The sequence below is a fragment of the Bison bison genome, unplaced genomic scaffold, assembly GCF_000754665.1.
Source record: "Bison bison bison isolate TAMUID 2011002044 unplaced genomic scaffold, Bison_UMD1.0 scf7180017864180, whole genome shotgun sequence".
In the NCBI taxonomy this organism is placed as follows: Eukaryota; Metazoa; Chordata; class Mammalia; order Artiodactyla; family Bovidae; genus Bison; species Bison bison.
Window position 1 is genome coordinate 7,051,034 of NW_011494752.1, and position 9,636 is coordinate 7,060,669.

The 9,636-nt window shown below is 51.3% G+C and overlaps 1 protein-coding gene across 4 annotated transcripts; it reads left to right on the forward strand.

Moving 5' to 3' along the window:
- Positions 1–6: 6 nt before the first annotated feature.
- Positions 7–9,636, forward strand: RSAD1 (radical S-adenosyl methionine domain containing 1). Of its 4 annotated transcripts, none has more exons than XM_010842795.1 (10): positions 7–221; positions 600–733; positions 839–1,043; positions 3,529–3,894; positions 4,081–4,144; positions 4,555–4,702; positions 4,913–4,967; positions 5,864–5,967; positions 6,147–6,307; positions 9,189–9,636. In XM_010842795.1, exons 1-9 carry the CDS (start codon positions 87–89, stop codon positions 6,262–6,264), a joined length of 1,329 nt encoding a protein of 442 aa, XP_010841097.1. In that variant the 5' UTR covers positions 7–86; the 3' UTR covers positions 6,265–6,307; positions 9,189–9,636. The 4 variants fall into 4 exon arrangements, with proteins under 4 accessions (XP_010841097.1, XP_010841098.1, XP_010841099.1 ...); XM_010842796.1 differs by lacking the exon at positions 9,189–9,636 and adding an exon at positions 6,789–6,826; XM_010842797.1 differs by lacking the exon at positions 9,189–9,636 and having other exon boundaries at positions 5,864–6,035; positions 6,147–6,229.

Sequence of the window (9,636 nt, forward strand, 5' to 3'; positions counted from 1 at the left end):
CTGCGCGCACCGTAAGACCTACCCTGGGCTTGTCTCGGGCTCGCGTCCTGACCCGCGCAACGGGCCGCTCAGCCATAGCGGGCGCCATGGCCCTCCCGCGGTCCCAGGCCCGCGGCTGGGTGAAGGCCGCCAAGATGGCTCAGAGGCGCCGCCCCGCGGAGGACACGGGAGGACCCCAGAGTCCTGCGCCCGGGAGCCAGCGCGCCGCGCTTTACGTCCACGTGAGTGGGGAGGGGAGGCGGAGTCGCGGGAGCGGAGGACCGCGAGCCCCCGTGGCGCTTGTCACGCCGTGGGCCCACCTGCCGTCCTTCACCGGCCCTAGACGAGGTCTGGGACCTGTTCCCTGGCAGGGAAAGATCTTGGTCCGGAGAACTGAAGTCTCTGGTGCTCACAATCTCGTTGACCTTGACAAGTCATTTCCCTTCTGAACCTCAGTTTTCTCCTACTGAAATTGGCTTACTAATCCCCTTGGAGAGTTGTGTGGCTTAGATGTTGACGGACCTCGGAATCAGGATGGGGGCGTGTGCGACTGAACCCTGGAAATGGCCGGGGCAGCCCAGGGTCACCTCTCATCCGGTTCACATGCCCCCTGCCCCCAGTGGCCCTACTGCGAGAAGCGCTGTAGTTACTGCAACTTCAACAAGTACATCCCCCGTGGTGTGGACGAGGCTGCTCTGAGGCGCTGCCTGGTGATCGAGGCTCAGACGCTGCTGCGACTCAGCGGAGTGCGACGGTGGGTCCTGGGGCCAGGGTCTTGGGAATTATGTAGGGCAGCAGAACAGGTTGCAGGCATCCTGGAGGGCTCCCCCACATTTTCATCTCCATTCTCTTTCCCTAGAGTGGAGTCTGTGTTCTTTGGTGGGGGTACCCCCAGTCTGGCCAGCCCCCATACTGTGGCAGCTGTCCTGGAGGCAGTGGCCCAGGCAGCTCACCTGCCTGCAGACTCCGAAGTCACGCTGGAGGCCAACCCCACTTCCGCCTCAGGCTCCAGGCTGGCAGCATTTGGGGCAGCAGGAGTCAACAGGTTGTCCATTGGCCTCCAGGTAACCCATCTCACCCACCTTATCCTGGGGCATCCAGAATGTCTCTCATCCAGTCACATTCATTCACAGGGCAAATATTTACGAAGCTCCTTCTGTGTGGGAGGGCCCTGTAGGCACTGAAAAGTGTGAGGTGACACCTACTTGTCTGTTTCTATGCTAGACTACAAGCCCTAATAGGCAGGGATCATGCATCCCTTTTTGTTCATCATGGTATTACAAGCAGCCACTACAATTCCTGGCACACAATAGATGCTTGAAAGATTTACTACCTGACTGGAGACACAGAAGGAGGCAGACAGGTGGTCAGATCATTGCAGCATGATAAAGTCTGGTTGTGAATGGGGTCTCTACAAAAGGCTTTCAAGAGTATGGCCTTAAGGGCATGTCAGTCTGACAAAATCATGGAAACTTTCCTGGAGAAGGTGATGTTTGAATATGGAAGAGGAGTCCATCAGAGGAGGATGTTGGGGTGGGGAAAGACAGGATTTGGAAGAGCTTTCCTGTTTGGGGGGACCTTTGAGCCATTCCTTGTGACTGGAGAGGCTGGGGACAAAGTTGCAAGCTGGGGCCCAAAAGTCTTCAGCACCATACTAGGAAACTTGCGGTTTTGCCTAGTGGTGACAAGGGAGTCACTGAAGGGTTTTAAGTGGGGAGAGAAACGTGTTCCTCTCAGGTTGGCCCTTGGTATTTCTATAGCCGGTATCCCCACCCCCACTCCACACACACCCATTTCAAGTACATGTACCACTTACCAAAGAGTTTGGGGTCAGGGCTTTGTCATTATGGGACATATTGAAAGGGACACACCATTTCTGAGATATTCTGGCCTCCAAATACTTATATATCTTGAATCTAATTGTGAGAAAACATCAGGACACCTAAGAGACTTTGTATACGCATGGATAAGAACAGATAACATGAGATAGATCTACCCTGTTAACAACTTTTTAATGTACAGTACAGTATTGATGACTGTAAACACAATGATGTACCGGCGATCTCTAGGACTAATTAAGAGATTTTGTTGGGGGTGGAGGGGGGTTTGGCCACAATATGTAGTTGTGGAGTCTTCGTTTTCTGACCAGGGATTTTGAATCTGGGCCCCTGTCAGTGAAGACGTTGAGTCCTAACCGCTGGACTGCCAGGGAATTCCCTAAGAGGCAGTTTTTAAAACAACTGACCTGTACTGTTCAAAAATGTCAGTATCATAAATGACAAAGGCAGGATGAGGATCTCAACTAAAGGAGACTAAAGAGCCAGTGACAGCTGCGTGCAACGTGTGACCCCTGACTGAATACTGAATTGGGGTGGGAAGAGGAAATTACTGCAGCAGACATTTAGGGACAATTGGCCAACTTTGAATAAGACTCTGTATTAGATAATGGGATTGTGTCCATGTTACATTTCCTGAACTCTGTAATTAGATTGTGGTTGTGTAAGGGAATGTCCTTATTCTTAAGAAATGTTTTTTACATTTAGGTAACCATATTACAAGTACCTACTAGCCTGTGGGCAATGGCTATCATATTCTACTAAAATGTTCTGTATCTTTATCTTTACTGTATCATATTCTACTAAAATGTTCTGTATCTGTATCTTTACTGACTAATATAGTTGCCACTGACCTCATGCTAGGAAACACTTAGAATGGGAGTATTTAAATTTAATTAACTTCTAAAATATAAACAACTACATGTGGTTAGTATCTACTATCTTGGACAGTGCAGTTACAGAACATTTACATCATCTCAGATGGTTCTTTTAGACAGCATGGTCTATAACTTACTCTCAAAAAATTCAACATCATAATAATGAACGTGTATATTTAGAGAGGGGGCTCCCGAGGTGGTGCTAGTGGTAGAGAACTCGCCTGCCAGTGCAGCAGATGTAAGAGACACGAGTTTGATCCTTGGGTCAGGAAGATCCCATGGAGGAGGGTATGGCAGCCCACTCCAGTATTCTTGCCTGGGGAATCCGATGGACAGAGGAGCCTGACTGGCTTTGGTCCATAGTGTTGGAAAGACTTGGACACAACTGAAGCAACTTAGCATATATTTAGAGAGAGACAAAGCAAAAGTGGCAAAAATGTTAGTTGCAACTTTTCTATAAGTTTGAAAATTTCAAAAGAAAAAGTAAAATCAAAAAAAGATTGTTGGCTTTGGAGTCAGACAGTCCTAATCTCCAGGTCTGTCTTCACCATTGTTTGACCTTGGGCAAGCTACTTAATGAACTCCGGTTTTGTCATCTGTAAAATGGAGCTAGTGTTGGAGAGTTCTAGGCATAAATTAGATATTGCATAAGAATGCTTTGCACATGGTAGCCCTTTAGTGAATGATACCCTTGCTACTGGCTTGACCATCCACCTTCTGGCTCCCTGCCATGTCCTGTGTTTTCCCCTGGATCTGTGTCTGCAGTAAGTCCAGCCAGGTGTTTCTGTCTCCCTCTGAGCTGGCCTGCGTGCTTATACTCCACCCTCTCTCTCCAGTCTCTAGATGACACTGAGCTCCAGCTGCTGGGGAGGACACACTCGGCCAGGGATGCTCTGCAGACCCTGGCAGAGGCCCAGCGCCTCTTCCCAGGGCGTGTTTCTGTGGACCTGATGCTAGGGCTGCCGGCACAGCAGGTGGGGCCGTGGCTCAGGCAGCTGCAGGGACTGCTGCGCTGCTGTGATGACCACGTGTCCCTCTACCAGCTGTCCCTGGAGCGGGGCACCACACTCTTCACCCAGGTGCAGCAGGGTGCCCTTCCTGCCCCGGACCCCGAACTGGCCGCTGAGATGTACCAGGAGGGACGGGCAGTCCTGCGGGAGGCTGGCTTTCGCCAGTATGAGGTCTCCAACTTTGCCCGGAATGTAAGTCCTGAAGCTGAAGGTGGGGCCTGGGCGGGCTAAGGCATGACACGGCAGTTGTGGCCCTTTGGGGAGAAGGGTGCTTCCAAGGCCTCAGATGGTGGGACATTGTAACCAGGTGCCTCTTACCTGAACAGGGATCGGCCCAACTACTTCTCTCTGCATTGACTGTTCCCTCCCTCCCGACAGGGGGCGCTTAGTACCCACAATTGGACTTACTGGCAGTGTGGTCAGTACCTTGGCGTTGGGCCCGGTGAGTCCCATGAACCACAGATGGGATGACTCAGGAGAGCAGTATCATGGCTGTGTGCTCTTGGGCCGCTTAACCTCTCCGGCCCTCTGTTTCCTCATATGTAGAGTGTGGCAAAAAGTATTACCTACTTTGTAGAGCTCTTAAGTATGTGTTTTGAGGTGCGTGGGATAGTACCTGGCACTGTGGTTCTTGATCTTTAGCATGCATCAGAATTACTTGGACCACTTGTTAAAACCCAACTGAATCCCAACCAAATTCTGGAATTTCTGGAATTGGACAGGACCTGAGGATTTACATTTCTAGCATATAAAATGCTGTTGGTCAAGAGGCCGCACTTTGAGAACCACTGACTTTGTTAGCATCTGGCAAGCACACAGTATAGGCTGCTGTTAACCTGTTTATGTTGTCAGGGGCCCATGGGCGATTTATACCCCAGGGGGCCGGGGGCCACACCCGAGAGGCTCGGATCCAGACCCTAGAGCCTGACAGCTGGATGAAGGAGGTGATGCTGTTTGGTCACGGCACCCGGAGGCGCGTCCCCCTGAGTGAGCTGGAGCTGTGAGCACTTGAGGGCTCTCCGCCCAGGCTTCCCCTGGACCCCAAGAGCCACCCACCTACACATCTTTGTTTCCTGCCTTGCCCTTCCCCCGCCCTGTCCCATGCTGTGTGACCCTCATAAATCCCCCATACACATATCCCAACTAGAGTCTGACGAATGGGAGAAGTATAAGTCTTCTCTCCAAGACCCCCTATTGGTTTTTCTTTCAGGCTGGAGGAAGTTTTGGCCATGGGGCTACGCACAGACGTGGGCATCACTCACCAGGTAAGAGGTCTATCTTACCTGGTAAGAATCACTCTGTCTCACTCTGTCTTCTATACACACACACACACCCTCCCATTCCTCTGGCACTGGCAGCTAGAGCTGGGTCTTGGTCTAGCTGAGACCGGATGGGCGGGAGCACTGGGCAGGGAGGTGATGGGGAGAACCCGCGACCAGGGCTGCAGAGGCCTGGGCTCTAGTCCTCATCTGCTGCAGCTTAGACACCTCCTTTCACCTCTGAACATTGACTTTCTCAGCCATCTAAGGGAATAGGCCGGATTAAGAATTTTCAAATGTTTTTTAAGCAGAGCTAAAAGCTCAGATAGTAAGTGCAATAAAGATCAGTGAAGCCCAGAACTGCTCTAGATGAAATTAGAGCCCTAGAACCTGGACTTGTTGTTGAGTTGCTAAGTCACGTCTGACTCTTTCCAACCCCAAGGACTGTAGCATGCCAGGCTCCTCTGTCCTCCACTACCTCCTCGAGTTTGCTCAAATTCATGTTGTCCATTGAGTTGGTGATGCTATCTAACCATCTCATCCTCTGCCACCCCCTTCATATTTTGCCTTCAACCTTTTCCATCATCAGGGTCTTTTCCAGTGAGAGCTCCAACTAGGGTTGGCCATACTCTGACCAGAACAGGGAGGGGAATGAGCAAAGGAAGACCTGGCTTGGCTGGGAGCCGGATCTGGCTTGGACATGGAATAGGAGTGAAGGAGCCCACCTTCCTGCTGACCCATTGACCTGGTCCTGGTGTGCGTGATTTCTAAGTCGGTTTCTAAGATCTCTGTGCTGGCCTGGAGCCACCCCTCACTACACCCCCAGGCAGGTGGCCTAGAAAAGCCCCTGCCAGCTCCCCACCTTGTGGTTCCTGCACCTCTGCCCCTTCTTGTTTTCCCAGCACTGGCAGCAGTTTGAGCCCCAGCTGACCCTGTGGGACCTGTTTGGAGCCAGCAAGGAGGTGAAGGAGCTACAGGAGCAGGGCCTGTTGCTGCTGGATCACAGGTGTGTTGTGGGGGCAGTGGTTAGGTGTCCCAGGGAACCCTGACTACACATCTGCAGACCAGAGAGAGGTGAGAAAGATTGACAAGGAAGGGCCTCTGGCGCCAGGGCCTTGGCATTGGCAGAGGGTGAGGATTGAAACTAGTAAGAAGGGGCAGTCACAGCCAGGCCTCTTGTTCCAGGGGTCTTCGGTGTTCCTGGGAGGGGCTGGCTGTGCTGGACTCTCTGTTGCTGTCCCTTCTATCTCGGCTCCAAGAGGCCTGGCAGCAGAGAATCCCCTCTTCCGTGCCCAGAGGATAGCCACCGGAGGAGAGCCACGTGTTCCGTAGCCAGGACTCTGCAGGTAGGCTTTGGGGGATGGGATGACTGCAGACATCATCACTGGCAGGTGCTGTCCTGGTTCTGATCACTGCCCAGACCTGGCATCCCCAGGGGAATGGCTACAGTGAGGCAGATGTGAGGAAAGGGAAATTCCTCCCCTGGTAATTCTCCTGGCCTTTTACCTGCAGAAACAGTCACCTAATTTTATTTAAATAACCTAATAAGCCTATCTGGAACCTGTCTTAACTGTGGTCCTCTCCTTTGTCTGGGCTTCAGTGAAGTGTGGGATCCTGATTTGGGGGCTTGAGGATCAGTGTAGGGCTGAGATTCCTTCCTGAACCTCATCATTTGGCTGTGATCTTAGCTTTTATCGATTATCCTCGCCTAAATCAGTGGTTAGGTTGGAAGCTGTAAAATGTAAATTTCTGACTCTATCATTCCCTCCACATTCATTAACTGGCATGCATCCATAAAAAAAAAAGCTTTCCCTTTCTTTTTTTAAGAAGCTAAGTTGCTTCAGTCGTGTCCGACTCTGTGCGACCCCACAGACGGAAGCCAACCAGGCTCCTCCATCCCTGGGATTCTCCAGGCAAGAACACTGGAGTGGGTTGCCATTTCCTTCTCCAATGCATGAAAGTGAAAAGTGAAAGTGAAGTCGCTCAGTCGTGTCCGACTCCTAGCGACCCATTGGACTGCAGCCTACCAGGCTCCTCCATCCATGGGATTTTCCAGGCAAGAGTACTGGAGTGGGGTGCCATTGCCTTCTCCATTTTTTAAGGGCAGATACTCTTAACCTACTAATTCTATGCAGTGTGGGGGAGGCTGGTGGAGAGGAAGGTATTTCCTGTGAAGAGGCAAATAACTTATCATGTCAAAGGGTTCCCTGTTGCCAAAGGTAATTTAGTACCCTTGCAAATCAGGGCATGCAAAGCTCAGCCTCTAGCTGGGTGACTAAGGGTGGGGTTTCCCCACCCCTCAGAGGTGAGCACATGCATTTCCCCTGTGCCTAGTGGGTGTGAGTATCAGGTTTTTTTTGACCTGTGGTAACATGGTAAGTGTTACCACCTCTCCTTTATTAATGAAATATTCAGCAAGCACTGTGTGCCAGCACTGAGCAGAGAGGAGTAAGACCTAACCCAGCCCTCAAGGCACTCACCACCATGTTGACCGACATATAATGAGAGAAACTCCAGGGCTATTAGTGAATGTGTCTAGAGGAGCCGGGGAAGCCTGCAGCGCCTTTGGTTCTGAGGGACTGACAGCAGAAAAGGAGAAATGCCTTTTCCTACTACCTCCTCTGACCCCAGCATAGCTTGCACGGTGACCTGTGTGTTCTGCCTGGGAGCCTCTTCTTGAGCCTTCCCCTGATCGTGATATTCAAGACGTGAGCACGGGGCCAGTGCAGGTGTGCCATCAGATAACCTGGGCCCACTCAGGTTTCTCCCTGCTGCCAGGGCTCGTGCCACCTGAGATGCCTGGGCCCTCCCTGCTGGGGCACCTCACGAGGTCTGTGCAGAGGGGCTGAATGGGAGTCCAGTGGGGGTGGCACAGATCACCTTCTGTGATTCAGCCTGCCCCCCTCCCCATCACCAGGTTGTTAGGTAGGTAGAACAGGGAAAAGGAGTCCAAAATGGTGGTGGCTAAAAGACAAGGAAGGGAAAAGCCCGCGAAAATAAAACAAAAGGTCCGAGGACCGGAGTGAGGACCTCAGGAAAAACAAACAACACTCCTGGCTGGCCCAATTTACATAGGACAGGCCCAGGGAGAGGAAAACATATAAAAAGAGGAGCCAAAGCTAGCTCGCTCTCTCTCCCGCGCTGGGGCGCTCTTCTCCTCATGTCCTTGGATCGGCATGCCCTCACACCGCGAAGATGGATTTTCCTGCTATCTTCTAAATAAAATAGAGCTGTAACACTGAGCTCTAACACTGATTTGTCTAAGAGCTGTAACATGGTCCATTTGAGACCTGAGAGCTATAACATGGTCTATCCAAGACCTGAGAGCTGTGACACGCCGAGGGGGCTTTAATGTCCGTCACTCCAAATCTTTGTTGTGACGAGACAAAGAACCGAGGAACATATGCTCGTGTGACAAGGTGAATCAGAGTCTCCAGAAGGTGGAGCCCAGGAATCTAGTTTTTAATCGTGGCTCTAGTGGTCAGGCCAGGTTGAGAAACCCCATCCTGTCCTGCCTTCCATTCTGAGGGATGGGTGTCTGGTGAAATAAAGGAAATGAGGCTAATTCCAGACATGGCCAAGTGGAGTGAGGTCCTTCCCTCTGCGTCCAGGCCTTCTCAGGATCATTCATCAGAGGGGTTCTCCTGCATGTGGAGGCTTCTGTTGGATTGCCATTGCCTTCTCCAGGGGATCTTCCCAATCCAGGGATCAAACCCGGGTCTCCCGCATTGCAGGCAGACGCTTTACCGTCTGAGCCACCAGGGAAGCCCTGTTGAAAGGCATATGGATACAAATAAGAAGGGTGAACAAACTACTCTGATGATGAGGTGATGAGAGGAGTTAGAGAGATGTGTTGTGTGTGTGTGAGTGTGGTTACAGCTTGCGGGACCAAAGCTTCCCCACTTGGAGTGCTGACAGTTTTAGGGCTGACAGTGGAGCCACCCCAACCCTCACCCCCACCCCCTACCCCATTCCTACCCCCACCCTCATTGACACCAAGTAAGCCGGACAGCTATTTTGACTTGCATTCTTACATATGAGGACATTCAAAGAGGCCATCTAAGTTGACTCAAGTCATGTAAGCAGTAAGGTAGCAGACCTGGTGTAACACTTCTGGACATTTAGAACTTTCTGTCACATTGTTTTATTCTGACCATGGGTCAGGTTGATTGACCTGTCTCTTAAATTAGCCAAAATCCTGACCTCTCTCTGGCCCCTCTGCCTTAGGCTTGAAGCTGCCATCTCTGCCTTGGTGCTTGGCCTCAGTTTCTGTGTTTTCCCTCCGGGCGAACCCACGTGTCCCGTCTTCGAGAGACCATCCACTTCCTGGAGAGGAACTGCATCCTGCAAAGAAAGGACTTTAAGTAATGGGGTTGCTGTAAACTGAATGTTCGTCTTCCTCCCGAATCCACGTGCAGAAACTTCATCCTTGGAGGCATGGTCTTCAGGGGTGGCGCTTTGGGAGGTAATTAGGTCATGAGGATAGAGCCCTCATGAAAGGGATTGATGTGCTTATGAAAGAGAGCTCCCTGGCCTCTTCCACCATGCGATGACATGGAGGGAAGACAGATGGCTATGTACCAGGAATCAAGCCCTCACCAAATCTCCTGGGACCTTGATTTTGGACTTCCCAGCCTTCAGAACTGTGAGAAATAAATGTTTGTTCTTTAAGCCA

Coding starts and splice junctions, on each gene's coding strand:
- RSAD1 (XM_010842795.1), top strand. CDS start 87: ATGGCCCTCCCGCGGTCCCAGGCCCGCGGCTGGGTGAAGGCCGCCAAG. Junction 734..838: donor CGACTCAGCGGAGTGCGACG/GTGGGTCCTGGG, acceptor CTCTTTCCCTAG/AGTGGAGTCTGTGTTCTTTG. Junction 4,703..4,912: donor CCCCTGAGTGAGCTGGAGCT/GTGAGCACTTGA, acceptor TTTTTCTTTCAG/GCTGGAGGAAGTTTTGGCCA.